General features: G+C 39.8%; 1 protein-coding gene across 1 annotated transcript in view; it reads left to right on the top strand.

The window, feature by feature from the left end:
• LOC126383943 (glutamate receptor ionotropic, kainate 5-like) overlaps positions 1-21,487 on the top strand; it is a 169,337-nt gene that overhangs the window by 118,460 nt on the left and 29,390 nt on the right. The window contains exons 13-14 of the mRNA XM_050034709.1: positions 12,081-12,190; positions 14,196-14,369. Of these exons, the coding sequence (XP_049890666.1) occupies positions 12,081-12,190; positions 14,196-14,369 (284 nt within the window). The remainder of the gene's footprint in view (positions 1-12,080; positions 12,191-14,195; positions 14,370-21,487) is intronic.

The raw sequence follows: 21,487 nt of genomic DNA, 5'->3' as shown, positions 1-21,487 counted from the left end.
CAGTCTGTCTAGTTAGTCTGTTTTAAGGCTATATAATGTGCCATTTGTATAACATATAAACATGTCTAAAGTGCCCTCGAAAACACGCGGAACTTAGTGCCCTCTTCAGTGGCGAGAACACGCTGTATGTGCCCTTTTTTTCTTTTCGCCCCTGCCCTTCAAAAAGTCATTGCCCGCCACTGCGTTATGGAGAAACCCAGTATTAACAGTAACAACGCAGCACACACAATAATTTATCATATCCTTGATTACTTTATTGCAAACAATTCGGCGAATGAATATTAAAACACAACCTTTGAGGGAATCCCTATACGTCCTTCATGGGAAGAATATGCATGACCATTTCCCTTATTAGTCTCTGAACAGCAACATTATGGTTGAACAACAAGTTTTACTGTAGCCATAAAATTTGCTATCATAACATTTTATTTCTATTTTTATGAATAAAAAGTTCCTCACAGCAATGGCAGGCAGCTTTTCAAAATGCGCAAAACATCAGGTGTAAGTGGAAATAAAAGATACATGGGAAAGTTGTGTAGGATATTGATAAGTTTTATAGGCAAGCTTATCTTCCTGTCTTTACTAAGTTACTTCTGCCTCTGATGTCACCGCAGTTCTACTTTTTGTCCAAAACAATAAATGAAAAAATGAATCTGCAAAAAAACAAAGTCGGGTTTTTTCCATTTTTATTTCCAAAACAGAAAAACGCCGTTTTTTGTTTATCTGTATTTGTATTTGTATTTTTCGGTTTTTGTTTCAAAACAGAAAAACGAAAAAAAAAAACATTTTTTTTTATTTTGTTTTGAAATGGAATAATGAAAAAACGAACCATACACGGATTATTTTTCTGTTGTTCTGTTTTCCCGTTTTTCTGTTCTGGTTTTAAAACAGAAAAACAAGATTGTTTTTCTGTTTTTGTGATTTGGTTTTGAAACGGAAAAGTGAGAGGGCACACGGATTACACACACACAACACAGGCAGTGTGACTTCATTCTCCGCTCAGGACAACATTACTCCAATATATCTTTACATAGCAAACAGTGCTTCGCTGCTATATTAACGCTCTGAATGTCACATGTATCCTCTTTAACAAAAGCAAAAAACAGAATACCATGACAACTGGTGTGCAGCAGGTCCTGTATTCTTTTAGTATGGAATTAAATATAAATATAACAGATGCACTGGTAACATTCTGCACGAGCAATGCACATATCTGAATGTGTTCAGGCTCTTGAATGTATCACGAAAACCAAAACACATTCAGCCTTGTAACTACTCTGCAACTCCCAAAGTGACTAAATGAACAATGCAATGTCTGTATGTCTGGAGTATAAAGAGCTTTATACACATTATAAAACACACTCTCTCTCTCTCTCTCTCTCTCTCTCTCTCTCTCTCTCTCACACACACACACACACACACACACACACAGCATCTATTTAAATAGCTTGCGAGCACACTTAAAGATGGTAATCTTTTTAATTGCTCAAGCTGTTGACTTATGCACACACATTAGTGAAGTGCCATCATGTTTATCAGTGTTCTTGCCCCCCGGTGTTGAACAGTGTAAATTTATATCTGCTGTTGCTCCCAATTCATTAGTACTCAATATATTATCACTCTGCTTTCACTGCATCTAAGTCACAACAATTTATTACAGCATGTACAAGGAGCTCCGACATCATCACCATGGAGATACTAGCTGTGTTCAAGGAAGGCGCAGTGACATTGTTATTGTTATTGAGAAAAATGTGCAGTTTAGATGTGCAATTTAAATGTGCAATAGAATACTTAAAAATTTAATAAGAGACTCAAAAAATGTTACTCCCATTGTGTAACTTGGTTGACAAAGTAGACATAAAGAATAAAGAATATGCGAATTCTTGAATGTATATTTCTACCATCAGAAATGTTTCTCTAATGCAGGTGTTTTATCTTTAATCCTAATTTGAGCCTTTATTTTCATAATCCTGCAGTAATATAAAACCCCACAAATTATTAACTTTTTAGAAAGTGGTAAAAACAGCATTGTTTTTCATGTCAACCCCAGTGTTAGGCAAAAAATGTAATCAATGACTGATTACATATTACCTATATTTTTACATTACTAATTCCTTAACAGCAATAGTAATTGGTTGTAGCGTTTTCTGTCCATACTTAACACAGCTCCATCAAATGTGACTTTAAACTCCAAATCCTTTACAACCATGTCACATATTCTGTATTCTGTTGTTTAACGAGCAAATATTTATAAACCATAAACAACTAGCTTAATGTTAGCACTGGTGTTTTATCCTCACAAGCTGCAGGATTCACACGCCCTTCAAAAGCAACACATTCACACTCCAACTTCGTCACATACCAACGTTTGGTCATGGACTTTGCACAACGACGTATGATGTGCAAGGTACCCTGGGTGCGTTAGTTGTTAACGTTCTGGGACGCTGTGTCAACTTCAGCCTGTTACATGGATTGTCTGATTTCAAAATACACTTAATTTCTCGAAGGAAATGTATAGTTTGCAAACTGTCTCTTTCAAAATAAATGCATGTGGACTGATGGGGTTTTTTTTCCTTAAACAATAAACGCACGCAGTGTGTGTGTTGGTTTTCACCAACACACACACATTGCTGGGTTTGGGCAACAAAGGCACGTGGCTGGGTTTATTTATTTATTTATTTATTGATTTGGGACAATGCACATTAATCAACATTACTGCATTGAGCATCAATGTAAATGCACCAGAGTTAGCACAGATGCTAAATTTCATCTGTAGTCCCAAGGCAGGTACCTACACAACACAGACACAGTGAGACTTTAAAACCTCACAACTACAAATCATACAATAGACAATTACAAAACAAAACACAGGCAGACAAATCAAAACAAACAAAACACAAGCAGACAATATCAAAACAAACAGAACACAGGCAGACAATATCAAAACAAACAAGACACAGACAGAGGATATCAAAACTAACATTATTATAACAAAACATTTTTAGCCCACAGTTAAAGAGTTAAAAAGATCAATGAACCGAAAGCCCCCGGGAACAGGCATCAGATTAAGAAACAGTATTTAGGTATGGGTACATGTCTGATTTGTAAGAAACAGTATTTAGGTATGGGTACATGTCTGATTTGTTTTTAACCAATGTTTGAGGGTTTTTTTAAAGAGTAAGTAGTTGTCACAGTTTCTGATGTGTGATGGTAACTTGTTCCAGGAATGTGTACCTCTTACAGATACCACCATTTGACTGAATTTAGTCCTACGCCTAGGTACATTACAGTCTCCTCCGGTTAGAGCTCTAGTTCTTCGTCCATCATTGTTTTTTTTCTGGTCAGTGGTCACTCAGTCACTCAGTGGTGGGGGGGCAAGACCGTTTAAGACTTTAAAAATGAGACAAACATCCATGAAAATTTGGTAGCTATCCAGGTCAAGAATATTAGGCTTTTCTAAAATATTACAATAATGAAAATGAAAAGGTTTCCTATCCAATATTTTAACTGCCTTCTTGAAGAAAGACTTGATTGGTTTTAAAGTACATTCTGTTGCATGTGTCCAAGTTGAGAAACAATAATTTATGTGTGAAAATATCATGGCATGCATATAGACTTTAGCTGTCTTGGAGGTAAGGAAAGGTCTTACATGATGGAAATTTGATAGGTTGAATTTAATAATATTTGTGATTTTTTTAACATGTGATTTAAATGATAAATTTGTGTCAAAGACCACTCCAAGATATTTAAACTCTTCTACTACATCAAGGCTCTCTCCATTGACCACTACAGATGGTTGGTCGCCCTCTGCTGACTGATGGGAGAAGAACATGCATACAGTCTTTTTGGTGTTGAGGTGCAAACAAGATTCATTAAGCCAGTGAAATACAGGTACCAACGCTGCTGATAATATTGCAGCAGCTTCTTGTTTTGATTTTGCATGGACATATAAAACTGTATCATCAGCATATAATTGTAAATTAACATTTGGACAAACTTTAGGTAAGTCATTAACATAAAGACTGAACAGAATCGGACCCAAAATGGAACCTTGGGGTACCCCAGCTAAACAGCTGAGGGGAGGTGATTCTGAGTGTCCAATCTGAACAGTTTGTTTTCTATCTGATAGATACGATTTCATCCAGCAGAGTGCACCATCAGAGAAATTGAAAAGGGACAGTTTTGAAAGAAGTACGTTATGGTTTAGTGAGTCAAAAGCTCTTTTTAGGTCCAAAAAAACAACTCCTACATAGCCACCCTGATCCAATAAACCCTTGATGTTCTCATGAAAATAACAAATTGCTGTGTCGGTTGAGTGGTGTTTATGAAATCCAAACTGCATTGGATGGAGTGGGTTGTGCCCATTGTTAAGATGGTCTGTTAACTGCAATGCAACCCATTTCTCAGCCACTTTTGATATGACTAGCAAGATACTTATCGGCCGATAGTTCTCCAGTTTGGTCTTATCACCAGCCTTGAGAACTGGAGTAACCTTGGCAATCTTCCAGGTGGATGGCACTCTACCCTGTTTTATGGACAGATTTATTAAGTGTGCAGTTGGGTGTGCAAGAGCCTCTCTATGATGTTTTATAAAGTTACTGTCCAGACCAAAGGCATCTCTAGCTGTAGAACTTTTCAGAGATGAAATGATTTTTAAAACCTCAGGAACAGTTATTTCCCTTAAACTAAAAATTGGCTTTCTGTCATCTAGAGGGTTACGTGGAGTGTCTGGACATTTGAAATTCATTGTCAACTCCTCAATTGAATGTATGAAGAAATTGTTGAAACTACTAGCAATAATTGCCATTTGCCCCATCTATCATTTCAATAAAAAAATCTGCTTTAGCTTTGCGAATCTGTTTTACAACTTTGTTTCTAAGTGATGTAAAAATTTGTCGGTCACAAATGGGCCCTGTTTTTAGAGATTTTTTTAGTGCATTATCTCTTTCTTTCATCAATTTGCGAACATCATCCTTCAGCCAAGGTCTTTCATCAATTTGCGAACATCATCCTTCAGCCAAGGTAGTGTCTTTTTATGCTTTTTGAATTCCACTTTTTTTGTGAAGCGATCCAGAACTTGCATAACACATTTAGAGAAAGTGCTACAGCTGTCCTCAACTTCGTTATTTGTTAGTAGATTAGACCAATCATACTCTTGCAAAGCATTCTTCAAATTTTGTTGTTCACTTTTAGGTATTATATGATGGCTGCTAACTCTAATGGGGCTAGTGAGACGTTTCCAGTTGATTTTTCTTGAGCATAGAATGAAATTATGGTCAGAGAGCCCAGACAAAAGATTAGAAGTTTTGCTAATCCTATCGGGTTTATTTGTGAATATTAAATCAATTGTTGTTGTAGATATATTGGTTATTCTTGTTGGACCTTGAATAACTTGAGAAAGGTTGTGGTTTTCTGTTAGTTGCTTCAGTTTTTTTAGAAAAAAAGAATAGGATTTGGCTTCACAATTTATAGGAAGTAAACACCGGCCTCCCGGGTGAAAATCAGTGGTTGTTTTGGTTTGACACCTGAAATGAGGTCTGTGAGCTTTTTTGCCACAGAGCTTATTTTCTGCAATAAGCCGAACCCCAACAGAAAAACCCCATTAACTTTTTTGTAAAGGGAACCACAGCGATGTTAACTTCCGAGTTTGCCAACAAAAATGGTCATTCCTGCAATTTCATTTCACTTCATTATTCAGTCTAATATCAGGTTTTAAACAGGATTGAACTCTGAGCTTGACCTGATCACTCAGCATCAGAGGTGGACCTCACTAATGCTCTTGTGGCTGAATGAGAGTAAATCCCTGCAGTAGGTTCAACATCTGGTAAAACCAGAATAGTGGAAGCTGTTAGAGCAGCATGTTAATGAACATATAATACTGCTTTTAAACACTTATGTGCAGGCTTGGTTTGGCTTGGTTTGGTTTGGGCCATTATGTAAAAACTTTTAATGTGAAGCAGCAAAATAAGGAAAGGAGTTTTTGAGCAGCAACTTCACACAACGTCTAATATGGCTGATAGCGCACATGAAACTGGAAAATACAGCAGATATTTAAAGTAAAAACAGGACGGAGGAGAGAAACTAAACTCCAAACCACAGAGATTCACTTAGACGCTGCTCAAGTACTGAGAGCTGAACACACAGAGACTTTGAAATTCACCTTTCTCCCTGGTCTCCTGCAGACAGACATGAGCTCAGTGTTGCAACACACATGATTGTTTGAGGGGGAGAAGCAGGGTTGTTGAAGATCGGCTGCAGTTGGCAAGACATCACTGCTACCGACTTTTGGACCTACTCTGGAGAAGGTCCATCTCTGGCGCAGTTAGGCATGGCACAGCTCGGCATGGCGCAGCTCGGTATGGTGCAGCTCGGCGTGGCACAGTGTGTATACACTGGTAATGGAAACGCAAATCAGCGTGACATGGCTTGACTCGGCCCAGCCAAAAGTGACAGTGGAAAAGGGCCGTAAGGGTCTGATTGTCAGCATAGTTTTTGGCCAGTTACTTCACTTTACAGCCCTCTGGTGAGAACTTAAAAACTGAGTTACCTACAAGAGAAGCACTTGAAAGTGATTCTAGTGAGTTTAGATGATTGGCAGCTTACCTGACACACATGTCACGACTCAGTGAACTCACCTCTCTGACACCACATCAGGTGAAAACAAGCTCTGAGGATTGTGACCATCTCACCTAAGTCTGTTATCTATCAAGTGCAAAAGTAATGTGAACTCCCGCGGAGAAAGAGCTGTCCAAACACTGCAAACAAACTAAAAGAAAATGCATTACAATGTAGGAGATTATTAGGTTTTTGCTGTTTGGCTACTGTGTTTTAACTTTGTAAAGTTCCTCCTTTCTAGAACAGACTAAAAGGTAACTTCCACAAAACAAATGACTGTCACAGTAAACATGAAGAAACTTGGTGTTTTTACTTGTGGTTCAGTTTTAGTGGATTTATATCTGTGACATTACATCCAGGGGCATTTGTAGCTGTTCTCCATCATTTGCCCAGCCATTCTGCAAAATAATTATCCATGTGCTTCTGTTTGCGAGTGTGTGCAGCGTGTTTTTTGAGAAATGGACCTTCAGAAAAACATGCGTTTGTTTTTGGTATACCTGGCTGTCAGACAAAATGGCCTTTTGGTCCAGTGAAAATTATTTCAAACAAGTGGGGCTTTGCAAATATGAACTGTCTGAGCAATGGGATGGCGCACCAGTAGCCTAGCTCGCTAACTGGTTAATAGCTGCCATTTTGCTGGTTTGGAACAGTCCCATGCCATTACATACTACAATATCCACATGGACTCAATGATCAGCTGATTAGATTCTGGTAGTCATAGGTCAAAGGTCAATTCTGAATCACCTTGTCTGCGTCATTCTTGTGAATGTGATATCTCAATAATTCCATGAGGGAATTTCCTCAAATTTGGCACAAACATTCACTTGTGGTCTATGTGACCTTGCATTTGTCTCATTCTCATGAACACTATTAACCTGGAAATCCAGATGCCCCGCCCCCAGCAAATTCGACTTTGCACTGAATGGGGATCTGGCCCCGACGAGCAGAGCCCGGTGACTCGCCATCAGACCAATCAGATCAGTATATCTGACAGAGGCGGGCTCTGGGTGGGCGTAACATGATGAGGACAGCGCTGTGCCGTAGGAGTCGAAAAGTACACAGACAAGATAGCAGCTGCCGAAGGACCACGTCCATTCAATTTAGCTTTGCAAGAAACGCTAAGCCAACTACGCTTATCTTTTTCCTTGAGAGAAGAACAGAAGACTGCCCTAGAAGCCTTCGTTTCCAGGAAGGATGTTTTTTGCTGACGGGATACGGCAAAAGCATAATGTATCAGTCAGTCCCACTGATCGGCAAACAAATGGGGCTTAGTGCAATGGATACATCACCTTGTTTTTTGCTCTGATTGGCTATCGTGCTATCCAATTGCGTGTGGCGGCATTTAATATGCCTCAGTTATGCCTTCCCTTGGGTAGGAAGGGTGCCAGACTCAAAATCTTTCTAGATTTGAGTCTGGATTTCCTGGCTAGAACACTATATCTCAAGAACATCTTCAGGAAAATTTCTTTAAATTTGACACAAACATCCACTTGGACTGAAGAATAAACTGTTTAGAATTTTGTGGTTGAAGGTCAAAGGTCAAGGTCACTGTGACCTCACAAAACATGTTTTTGGCCAATTCTTTTGCTAATAATGACAAAACTTCACACAAATATCTAATAGGATAAAATAATGAAGTGATGGCATTTTATATCCAAAAGGTCAAAGGTCAATTTCACTATGACATAATGTTTTCTGGCCATTATTCAGTGTCATAACTCAGGAACAGAAGAGGAGACATTTGGTCAGATACTGAATTGATGACACTGATCTTGGGTGCCCACCTTAAAACTGTGCTGATTGTATAGAGCTTCTGTGCTGCTGGGGGGAAGATGGGTGTGAAGCATCCATGTTGTCACAGACATGAATGTAAACTGTAAAAGAAACTTGACTGTTGCGCGGAGGCAAACAACCACGGGGGGATAATTCTAGTTATATATGGATTGAAAATGCAGTTGTATTTATACTTGTGTTCAATGTGGTCACAATGCAACCCTGACCACCTCCAGAGGTGGTTTGGCTGAATGGATCACAATCTGTCCTCAAGGCGTTTTGGGTGCATTTCTGCCTGTACTTTCATGTGGTCAAGCCCCATCTCATTGCAATCCAATCACCCAAAACGTGGAAAGAGGTCTCTGATGCTTTTGTCCACATATCTTTTGTAGTGTAAACACCAAAGCATCCTGATGCGTCCCAGAAAAGGACTACAATGTTAATTCAGGACGTGGTGGTTGTTTTGATGGTAGTGCACCAATGCTCTACAACTTGTCGACCTTACAAGTTGGACCAAGTGTTGCATGACCGTCTATTGTTTCGTCCAGTGATATCTCCAGCTGTACTGACACAATCACAAACACAAACCTGACTGGTAAGTGTGGACGTAATAAGTGTACAAAGGGCCATTTGACCTTTAAGCCAAATTGACGTAGTCAGTCACAAAATTTGAACACAAGTGTTAAGCTGGAGACACATGATAGACATGGGTGTGAATAGCGATGTGTCTGGACTGTCCAGTTGTCACCAAAATGCAGCAAAAATTGGGGGTGATGGGGGTTGATTGGATGTACCTGCTGTTCTCTGATCCACATTTCTACTTATATCTCGTCTGATTCTGTGGTACAAGGCAGATTCACAGCAGATTTTCGCCACTCATATGGTGGGTGTTTTTTTTGGGGGGTTTTTTTTCAGTCCAAATGGACGAAAAACAGAAACAGAGTTGATTACCTCCATAACAGTTCTAGTCATCTGCTGAAACTAGGTCCAGGCTTTGAGTTCTTCCATTCTCCTCACTGCCAAAGCCTCTTTCAGTATAATTGGGGGGGTGGGAGTGTGAGGGGTTGCCATAAGCAGCAGGGAGGGGAAATGATAAAATGGATCGATGGATAGTGTCTGGCCGGGGAACATCAACTGACTGTCGTTAACACTTTTAACGCTTGTTACTGCAATTTGGTGGTTTTATCATGTTGTATTGGAATTGCAGGTTTCTGTACTGACAATGGTGAGCTGAAAGACAAAAAAAGGAAAACAATGTAATTCCAGGAGTTATTTTCCAAAGTACATGGCTGTCAATCCGAACGTGAAGGTGGTGTTTATAAAACTGAGACATTGACAGCTTTCTGTCCTCTGAGAATGGCAGATGGTCATTATCACAACTCACTGCTGCCAGCTGGAGACATTAGAACTTCCACTGGTGTTAAACTTTGTGTTTTGAATTTAAAGTTCATGTGGTTTGATGTGGAAATTCAGTGATGCCATTTAAAGTGTGAAACACATGCAAAACCAGTCCTCACTAACAAATACACAGAATTAGAAACATTTGTATAAGTTCAGCTAGTTTTTTATCTTTTAAATATTTTTTGCCACACATATACAACATTAAGCTAGATAAAAAAAAGAGATTTATAAAAGCATGACAGTTGCCAAAAGAAAGCAGGCATCTGAGCATTACATGGGGCACGGATGTGATGTGACACGTCTGCCACTGCATGCCCACAGCAGGACGTGTCCATTAAAATCAACTGAAGATGCTACACTATCCACTGAAGCAGTGCTTTCCCACACTGGCATCCTTTAGCTCAATGCTGATTTTATGAAGCTGGTCTTTTTTTTCTCTCTATGCAAGGCTCTTCAGTCCTCCAACAGGTAAAAACTACACAGAACTGTGAAAAAATTAGAACACTCTGCTTAAAGAAAGGGTTAAAATTAATAGCTTACTGTACCAGAAGTGATGTGACACAGCAAATCAACCTTGTGGGTGTTTTTACATTTCACAGTCATGAGACCCGCTGGGCCACCCGCGCTCCCCGCCAACATTCCTGTCTTTAAGAGACTGTAACGGGTTGAGTTTCAAAGCTAGAGTGATGATCCTGGTATCCTGAAGTTAGAGAACCTAAGAAATTCAGTGGTACCAACCTTGTCATCTTAGCCTCTCAGGAAGGGGGCTCAATAATGCTCCAAGGTTTGGCTAAATTTTTGGTTGGTAAAAGCAGCATGGCCATTGTCACAAAGGTTGAGAGGTCAAGGTACCTTGACCTCTCAACTCAAGATATCTGGATGAAAATGGACTCTGTGGGTTTGCATTGGTTACCCTTCACAGATATGCCCACTGTATGCTAGTCCCATACAGTTTGGGGCAAAAACCATGCAATTTATTGCATGCAGTATAAATGTGTTATTTTTGCCTATTTGAATATTTTTGCATACTAGAGTCCTTGAACAATCTTTTAATTGCATAAATAGGGTATGACTGAAAAGCTGAGACTCTTGTCGATTCAATGAGACAATTTTTATTCGCATATGATGATGTTAGTCCCTATACTAGCCATTTCATTGTAGTGAGACCATTTTTTGAAACTTGACCTCGCTGTATAAATGATCTACAGTGATATCTAGGGTAATCACAGCCTCATGAAACTTTGTAGCCAGAAACTGGTGACCTCAAGCATTTGGAGGATACGTTGACCGTGCCGTCAGCCAAAACTATGCTCCACGTATTTTGCCATAAAGCATGTTTCTAAATACAGCGTGCATTGTTTGTCTTACATTAATATTTATTACACAGTGCATTTACAGTGCTCTGATTTTGCATCTCCTCTAATATACTGTTTTTGATTTCTTATTCCTCTATACATAACACATCCCCGGGTATGGACTAGTTGAAAATTAAGAGGTTTATCAGCATCTTCCACAACAGAAGTGCTCACCATCCAGTTATTGAAAAATGCAATACTTGCAGAAATCTACAAATGTCAAAATACAAAAGCAGGCTTCCACTCACTGCCTTTTCTTCAGCTTGTCAGCCTACTGCCCACCAAACAATAGGCTATGTGCTCTCTAACCTCCAGCTCATCCACAAGCACCTCGATTTCTGTGTCAGGAATATTTGTTTTTCTTGGTTTTCCTCTTGGTCGTTGCCATGATTTCCCGCAAATAACCATTGGTCAGGCGGCTCATGTCTATGCATCAGCATTAATGGGGTGCTTTGCATTAGCCATTTATGGTTGAATGTGGGTGTGTAGAAGGTGGGATATGAGGCTGGTCCACACGCGGACAATTCCAAGTTGATTTGTGAATGTACCTGTCCTCATTTGTACGTACGCAAACATTTAGTGTGGATTCTCCCCAGAGTTTTATCCATGAGGCCGCTGAACTTTACACCCATATGTGATAGTGTACCATTTGATTGTGTCAGGGAGATCAAATCTGATCATACCAAACCCACACAGTCTGATGAAGAGTTTTTGAGTGTTAAACCCTTAATAGTTTGTTCAAAACTTTAATTTTGATTATTGCATATTAAGTCAGGAATATTTAACTGAAAAATACTTTTATTATTTTATTAATTTTTATTATTTTATTTTATTTATTTATTTTTTTGAATATTGGAGACAATTTTAATCAACTGTAATAGAAAAACAGTAAACAAATGGATTTTGATTGTGTGTGTGTGTGTGTGTGTATTTCAGGGCCGTAAACCAGGTTACTTCTCTTTCCTGGATCCTTTCTCTCCGGCTGTCTGGCTCTTCATGCTGTTGGCTTACCTCGCCGTCAGCTGTGTCCTCTTCCTCGCCGCCAGGTAACACACCTGCCTCTATCTTTATGTGTGTGTGTGAGTGTGTGTGTGTGTTCACACCTATAAATAACAGCAAATCACAGTTTTCATCTTTCAGTTTTAATATTTGTCCTGAGTGTTAGAGGACAGGTCGTGTTTTCATTAAAAAATCTCACTCTGTTGTCATGTTTCATAGTGTTGTTTTAACTTGTATTTTACTGGCAGTAATTGTAGGTCTCTGTGCCACTATTCTTTCTTATTGCTTGTAATTTCATTGTTCACACAAACATTAGAATGACTGTGACAGTTTTTTGTTTTTTTTAGATTCAAGATTCAAGACAACTTTATTAATCCCTTAAAGGGCAATTTCAAGGGCAATTTCATCCCTTAAAGGGCAATTTCATTTGACAGCTTGCACTTTTTTTTTACTTTCCAGTTGACCACTTAAACACAGTTATTATGTTGTTTCTTTCTGCGTAAAGAGTATAAGTGCAGTAATCTGTCTGCCTTTCTCACCTTCAACTCTTTAACTGTGTCTGTCTAAGACAGGTTGAACAAACACATTTAACATCTCAGCTGTTTGTATTTAAAAAAATCTTTTTAAAAACAACATTTTTTGACTTTTTTTTTCTTTGAATTTCTAATCTTACTACAGGATACACTTAGTAGTGGAGTGAGAGTCCTTTTGTGAGCCTGATAATAATGTAGTCGATTCACCAATAAATGTTTTTGCCCTGTTAAGCCACTATCCCACTGGACAAAAAATCTAGTAACACCTGGCCTTTGTCTTTAATGGAAAACATTTTTTTTCCCAGGACAAATGACTCTGCAGTTGTTACAATAGTATTTATCAACTGCGGCTCCAATTGGCTCTGAGTGACAGTGATGGAAATACAACAACAACCAGGTGGATGCATTCATTTTCGCCCCTTTTCTGGCCCGATATCATGGTACACCACCACAAAGTAACATCTGTCTCCATCCAAGCAGCTCTCAAACACAAATGCAAATTCATCTGCAGCAAGTTTAAAAGGGAGACTGAACAAGTAACAGATCCTCTACAAAAAAAGAAGTAACCATAGTAACATTCTCATTGGTCTCCATGCTGCTTTCTACTGTTAACTAACCTGTTTTCTGGTGTGTCCGTGACGTCACACCAGACAGACACTAAAACAAATAGAAACGTATTCATCTGCTGCAGAGCCGTGTACACCCTTCTGGCCTACTGGCAATGAGATAGCAGTCCATTGCCTAGTTTCCCTGCATTCATGAAACCTACATATAAGCACTAGTTTTGGTGCACAAAGGGTATTAAGAAGCTTTGATCAGGCCCAAACAATCTGACCAGACCCTACATGGACCACGGCAGCAGTTTTGGGCCTGAACCTGATCAAAAACACGAATTTCCATTATAAAAAAACATATACAATTTTTTTTCACATTAAAACATGTAGCTATTAAATGCTAAAGTAAACTGAGAAATTTTCAGTGCAGTAACAGGCATTTGTAACACAATTTCCGAAATGCACCTTCTGCCACCAAATGTTCAGGACAGTCCAAAAACACTCATATGCAATGAATATTGAATAGCGGTCGTTTAACATTTCTCCTCATTAATGAGAAGGGGGAGTTGGGATGGGTTGATGACAGCACAGACCATACATTATTCATGACATTACACAGACTATGAAGTCTGTTTTTAAAGCAAAAACACACTCACAAAAAACGGAGCTAATCCAATCAGATTCAAGCCCATGGAAATTTGGAAAAACTACAGCCCGGTTGGACCTAGTTGGTTTCGGGCGGAGAATCAAAGCTTTATACTGTTTTCTGGAGTGTAAAATATTCCAAATTGAATTAATGAAGTCTTTGCATGGAGCCAGGGAGTGAAGCTCATCATGAACAATAGCAGGAGCTCAGTGTGGCCTTGCTTTTATTTTTGGTGCTGGTTATAAGAAAGTGTTCAATGTGCATTATGTGTTTGTGTCTTTGTGTCTGATTTTTGTAATTGTGCCCTCCCCCCCTCCAGGCTCAGCCCTTATGAGTGGTACAACCCCCACCCATGCCTGCGGGAGCGGCGGGACATCCTGGAGAACCAGTATACGCTGGGAAACAGTCTGTGGTTCCCAGTGGGTGGCTTCATGCAGCAGGGCTCAGAGATCATGCCCCGGGCTCTGTCCACACGCTGTGTCAGCGGAGTCTGGTTAGTACATCTCACTGCAACTGAACATACACCCTCATTTGAATCAGTGCAGCTCTTTATCTCAATGACTTGTACTTTACTCACACTTTACACAACAAATTGAATCCTGTTGTGTATTTGTAGGTTTCTACTGTCTTTTGATACCCCATGTACCTCGTTCTTTTGAAGCACTGGTTGTGCACATCCACAGAAAATAACACAGTGGGTTAGCAAGACACACTGTCCAAGATGAAATTAAACTAGGTTTTATGTCCAGTGGAATTATGTCCATATTAGAACATTTCCAATATGAACTACAACCAGTAACCTTCAGTTTCATGACAGGAAGTAGTGTGTCCTTTATGTAAAGACATCTAGTGAAAGGGGTTAATTAAGCTAGTGGTACTCAAACTTTTCCTTTCATGGCTCCCTTTAGTGGAAAAACATGTTTTAATGTCCGAGCCCCACCCAACAAAATGATGACAAAATCACTATCAGGTGGGCACTTTTAAAAGTTGGGATGCTGTGTACAATGTAAATAAAAACAGAATGTCATGATTTGCAAATCTTTTTTTGACCTATAGTCCATTGAATACAGTCAAGATATTTGATGTTCAAATTGATAAACTTGAATGTTTTTGGGTTGTTGTTTTTTTTTTTGTAAATATACACTCATTCTTTTTCCTTTTTTGTCTGTGTGTCAAATCTGTTATGTCTTTTTATGTTTTGTCCCAGGAAGAGTAGCTGATGAGCTAATGGGGAACCTAATAAAATCAAATCACATCAATGAAATTTGAATTTGATGCCCGCAACAAGTTCCAAAAAGGTCTCTGCTGTTGTATTTTGCACTTTATAATACTCCACACATTTTCAATGGGACACAGGTCTGGACTGCAGGCGGTAAGCTCAGTACCTGCACTCTTTACTACGAAGCCACGCTGTTGAAACACGAGCAGCATGTCTCTCATTGTGTTGCTGGAATAAGCAGGGATGTCCGTGAAAAAGCCGTCATCTGGATGACAGCATATGTTGTTCCATAACCTTTATGTACTTTTCAGCACTCATGGTGCCTTCATAGATATAAGAGTTACCCATGATGCCATGGGCAGTAACACTCCCCCATACCATCACAGATGCTGGCATTGAACTTTGAGCTGGTAACAGTCTGGATGATCCTTTCCCTAGAGGACACAACATCCACAATGGACTCGTCAGATCACAGCACACTTTTCCACTTTGTGTCAGTCCATCTCAGATGAGGTTGGGCTCAGAGAAGTCAGCGGTGTTACTAGATGTTGTTGATACATGGCTTTCACTTTGCATGGTAGAGTCTGACCTTGCATTTGTAGATGCAGCAATGAACTGTGTTTACTGACAGTGGTTTTCTAAAGTGTTCCTGAGCCTATTGACTAATATGCTCTATACAGTCATGTCAGTTTCCAGTGCAGTGCCATCTTAGGGGTCACAGGTCACAGTCATTCAGTGGTAATTTTCAGCTTTGTTCCTGACGTGAAGAGAGTTCTCCAGATTCTCTATATCTTTGTTAATATCATGGATTGTAGATGATGAAATCTTAAATTCTTTCCAATGGTGCGTTAAGAAACATTGTTCTCAAACTGTTGGACTGTTTGCCCACACAGTTTTTTAAAGTGACCATCCTTGCTTGTGAACAACTCAGCCTGATGTTGTATTCAATCGGATAAAGGTCAAAAAGGATTTACATGTGGTATTTTTATTTACCTTTTACACAGCATCCCACCTTTTTTGGAATTGGGGTTGTATATTTCTTGGAAGCATCCCCTGTTTTCCTTTCTATCCTTGTCAAACATCTGTCCATTCTGTAAACCTACAGCCCTTCTGAATGAACACCTTTACTGTTGTGAAAGTACAATTTCTTAACTGTTCCACCATGAAAAAGATTCTGACATCAAAACATTAGTTCCTCGAAACATTAGTTCTGCATCACATTTTTACCCTTGGTCATGCGCCCCACCTGTCACGCCTCACACAGCTTGAGAAAAGTTGAATTAATCTAATGAATAAGATAATGATAATGATAAATGTGAGTGCAGTGTGGTCAGCATAATTGTGCAGATTAGGAAAATGAGTTCAATAAGTGCTTAAAAGAGTTCTGCTATTGTTCTTAGTATTTACTGGAGCACAACTCAACAACTGTTGTTTGAGTAGGATGTAATGAACTGATGCAAAGGAGACCTGTGGAGGTCAGAGGAAAACTAAATGACTGTTTACAAAGTAGAAGATCTAATGAGGGTTTTACATTTTTTTCTGCTTTAAGATACAACCACAGTAAGTCAAACAACAACAAAGTTTTGTCTTGATTGCAGCTCTGTTACTCTAAACTCAACTCCTTAGACTCAGGATTTCAAAATGCAGGTCAAGTTTCTGAGTACCTAAAATAGTTGCAATGGCTCCTTGTGTGATGGTCTTTTTTTCTAGGTACAGCTAAATTCTACATGTATATATAATCCAGCATAAATCTTGAATCACATCAAAGAAATCTTCAAACAGTCCTGGTTATTCTGAAAAAGAAAACGTGCGGCACATCCATATTAGAAGCTTTGAGGGGCTGATAAATGGAAAAAGTAGTCTCTGGGCCTGGGACTGAAATATAATAGATATGCAGCCTGTTGAGATCAAACAGGTTGTATCTGTAACTTCTTAAAACTTTGTTTCACAGGAAAGTTTTGTGAATATTTAATGTTCTGTCTGGTTTCATCTCATCATTATTTTATTTATTTGATTTAACTTATATTTGCTTTTTCTTTTGCCTTTTCCTTGGAGAACTCTTTGTAACTTTGTACACGAAGTTGCTCGTGTCACAGCTGCTTGTCTTCCAATTACAGTCAAGTTCCTCCTCTCCTCTCCTCTCCTCTCCTCTCCTCTCCTCTCCTCTCCTCTCCTCTCCTCTCTGTCTATCCCTCCCTCCTCAGGAACATTAGCTGAAGGTGAACAGATGGTAATGTGTCTCTCGTGTGAAAATGATGATGTCAGTTCCTCTTCTCATTTTGTTTCCGCTCCTCTGCCTTCTCCTGGTCACCTGTCCTCCTCTCAGGTCTTCTTCTCCTCTGCCCTCACCTTTCATTTCCTCTCCTCCTCTGCCCTCTCCTCATCTCCTCCTTTCCTCCTCTCGTGTCTCTGTCCTACACAATGCAGCATCTTACTGTACTTTTTCTGCACATACAGATTCCACAGCAGCTTAGATGTCACAAACTTCTAATGTCTCCTACAAATTATGTATCTGTATTATGAAATAATCACATTGTGGTGACAACATAATCACTGCCTGGATTCTACATTCCTGTACCATGCTTGATTCACAGGGAGGTGGTCAGGGTGGACAGCATACACACAAAGTGTGGGACTGTGACAGCAGAAACCAGGGTTCAAATCCAGACTCCTGTGCAGAGTTAGGTTATGGCAACAGATGCACTTTGGTTAAGGTTAGAGAAAATGTGTGATTTCTGTTAAATGTAAATGTGCACCAAGTTCCTGGTGCGTGCCGATGATGAGGTATCCACATTTGCTCCTTTAACCTGTAGGGTGCCTCAGGGGTCAATTCTTGGACCCATTTTATTTTCATTACATATGTTTCTCTTAGGGCACTTAATCCATCATTCTGGTTGTGTGTTTTGTCATTGCTACGCATTTGATACACAACTTTACCTTTCCGTTAAGCCCACTGACCTCTCATATCTACCTGTTCTATGCAAGTCTCTGGCTGAGATCAGCAACTGGATGTCACCAAATTTTCTTAAATTAAATTACAATAAAGTTCTGGTTTTGCCCCAAGATCAGGTCTCTAATAACATCGTCCAACATCTTGGGTCATTTGACACAAATAGAAAATTGCTTGCTAAAAACCTAGGAGTCACTTTGGACTATCATGTTTGGGGACCTCAGAATTGCATCACTGCTCTTTGCAGATGATGTGTTTCTGATGGCTTAATCACAACGTGACCTCCAGCATGCCCGTTGGTTTGCAGCTGAGTGTGAAGCAGTAGGGATAAGTGTCAGCACCTCCAAGTCTGAGGCCATGGTTCTCTGTTGGAGAAGAGTGAATTGCCTCCTCAAGGCTGGGAGAGAGTTACTGCCCTAAGCAAAGGAATTCAACCATCGTTGAACCATCGTGATCATGGACCATCATTGTGAAGACAGAGCTGAGCCAGAGAGCAAAGCTTCTGATCTACTGGTCAGTCTACGCCCCAACCCTCATCTATGGTCATGAGCTTTGGATAATGACTGTAAGAGTGAGATGGCAGATACAAGCAGCCAACATGTGTTTCCTCAGTGGGGTGGCTGGGCTCAGCCTTGTATATACGGTGAGGAGCTCAGACATCTGGAGGGTTCTTGGAGTAGAGCTACTGCTCATTTGCATCAAAAGAGGCCAGTTGAGGTGGTTCGGGCATCTGATCAGGATGCCTCCTAGGTGCCTCCAGGCACATCCAAGAGGTGGGAAGCCCTGGGGCAGACCCAGAACATGCTGGAGGGATTATATATTTCATCTGGCCTTGGGATCCATCAGGATGAGCTGGGGAGAGAGACGTCTGGAGTGCTTTGCTCAGCCTTCTGCCCCCGTGATCCGGCCCCAGATAATTAGTTGAAAATCGATGGATACTTTCACATTAGAAATATTGCAAAAATATATACACTGTTATCCTTCCAACAGTGAGAAACAGTTATTCATGCTTTTGTGTCATCCTCCTTTTTAAATATCTTTTAGTAAGTCTCTGACCGGACATCGTCACAAGTCTATCCCAAAGAAGAAGCTTTTAGGTAGATTATTTGGGTGAAAGTTTTGCTTTTATATATATTTAATTTACCTTTTTTTTTTTTTTGTAATTTGCCCTTTTTTATGTGTCAATATCCCATTTTAGTTTGCAAGTGTTTACTCTTAAGATGGGTTAGAGTGGAGTTAGGGTTAGGGTTGGGTTAGGGTTTGGGGTTCAGTTAGGTGGAATGGCATGTTGATCTGGTGTGTGACATGGAAGGAGAGGAATGGTGATGCGGTAAAGTTTTGCTCCTCCGCTCAGAGGACTAGTATTCGATCCCCAACCAAAGGGTAGACCACTGGACCTGAGGACGGAGGAAGAGGCATGTCCAATTTTATTTTTGAGTTGATGGTGGCTGTTTGATGAGGTGACTTAAGGGGTGGGGTCCAGGTTGATTCTGTGGTTATGTTGGGGGTGATATTGGAGGGTGATGTTACTCTCATTTTTAAATAGTTATGAGCTGTCATTAAATCGTCTACTAAAAACATCTACTTCAACAAGAAGAATATGCAAACCAAACCTCCCTCCTGCTGGCTGTGGAGATTATTCTTCAATTGTCCTCCCCTTTCCTTCTTCTCTTATGTTTCCTTCTCTCCTCTCCTTTCCTCTCCTAACCTCTCATCTCCTCTCCTCTCCTCCCTTATTCCCAGTAGCTGCAGTCAGACAGATGGCGGAGAGATAGTGGAGGGACTGGAGGGGCCATCAGCATCTTTTCACTGACAGCTCTCGGCCTCGCCGGGCACTTAGCCTGATAAAAACTCATGATGGTGGTGGCACAAACTGCAATATACTGATTTCTGTTAGTCCGTCTGTTTGTCTGACTGACTGCCTCGTTGGCTGGCAAGCTGGTCAGGCTGAAGAGGTCTAGTAACTGAAGCTGAAGAACTCCAGCAACACTTGTAATGTGAAAGGTCTAGTGTGTAGGATGTAGGGGATATATTGGCAGAAACAGAATGCAATATGATAAGTATGTTTTCTTTAGTGTATAATTACCTAAATAAAAATAATCATGTTTTCATTACCTCAGAATGAGACATTTATATGTACATCGCAAGCAGGTCCTCATTTACAGAGATTGCCATGTTTCTACAGTCCAAATGGGACAAACCAAACACTGGCTCTAGAAAGGACCATTCATGTTTTCGCCTTTTTCCAGTTTAAATCACCAGGTCTGTTTGTCCTGGTGAGGACTAGACCTCTGTGGATAATTCAGCTCCAGATAAAAACTTCCTGAATGCCTGGATCTTAAGTTATCAGAGAAAAAAATAATAGCACAGATTAGCAGGTGCTGGGCTAGCAACCCGTGTCTGTCATGCCAAACAGTATTGGAAGAACACTGATGTGTATCATACTTGTTTTTTTTTACTGGTTTAAATCACTGGGTTTGTTTGTTTTGGTGAGGAGGCACCTCTGCAGATGATGATATCATGATAATGATACTAAATCCCTCTAAAGCTTACACACTGTTCCTTTAAGGGAATATTTCACCCACAAAATGATCATTGTAATATCAATGACTCACCCCGTGTTATGTTGAATTTGTGAAGAAAATGTTTTACAATGAATGAAGAATCCAAAGAAGGCGAGTATTGTTCATGAATCGAAGTCATAGGGCATTTAAAACAGCAAAACATCTGTTTACAAACTATCACACAGCTCATGAAGTATATGTTTCCTTTATCCAGTAGTATGCTCAGAACTTCCAAAACACATACATTTTCACTAAAACTGTACTATTTAAAACATTTCATGCCTCATGAAGAATACGCCCTTTCCCGGGTGTGCTACTCGTCCATGTCTGCGAGTGTTTATGCAGAAGTGTTTTAAATATCAAATCAAGTTCTTCATATAGCATGTTGCCCAAAGTGATGTAAAAGACAAAATGAATGGCACCCAAATAGCAATTAAAATTTAAATAACAATAACAACTAGTCCATACCCATTGAGTGCAATGTTGCCCACGTACAGTTTCACATGGTGTGTGTTTGGGATACAGGTCATAGAAAATTGCAGATTAAATAGTCAACTGAACCCATTAAGAAGAGCAATGTATTCAGACAGTTTTTGAAAAACGTGGGACAGACCGAATGACTGACTGACAGAATGACACACTGACAGTTTCCGTGATTATGTACAGCATACCATACCATGACTTAGTCATACCAATTTAGAAAAAAAACAAACATTGGGCCACAGGGGGAGCCACAGCGATCGGTCGCATTTTAGCCATGTTTAAGCATTTTTCTGTTGTTATAGCGCCACCCAGTTGCCAATTAGAGTTAAATTTCTCCAGTCACCTTGAGGCGTCCTGTTCTACATATCTACCAAGTTTAGTAAAAATCGATATGG

Source organism: Epinephelus moara, chromosome 22 (genome assembly GCF_006386435.1).
Source record: "Epinephelus moara isolate mb chromosome 22, YSFRI_EMoa_1.0, whole genome shotgun sequence".
Classification (NCBI taxonomy): Eukaryota; Metazoa; Chordata; class Actinopteri; order Perciformes; family Serranidae; genus Epinephelus; species Epinephelus moara.
This window is presented reverse-complemented; position numbering and strand designations above follow the sequence as displayed.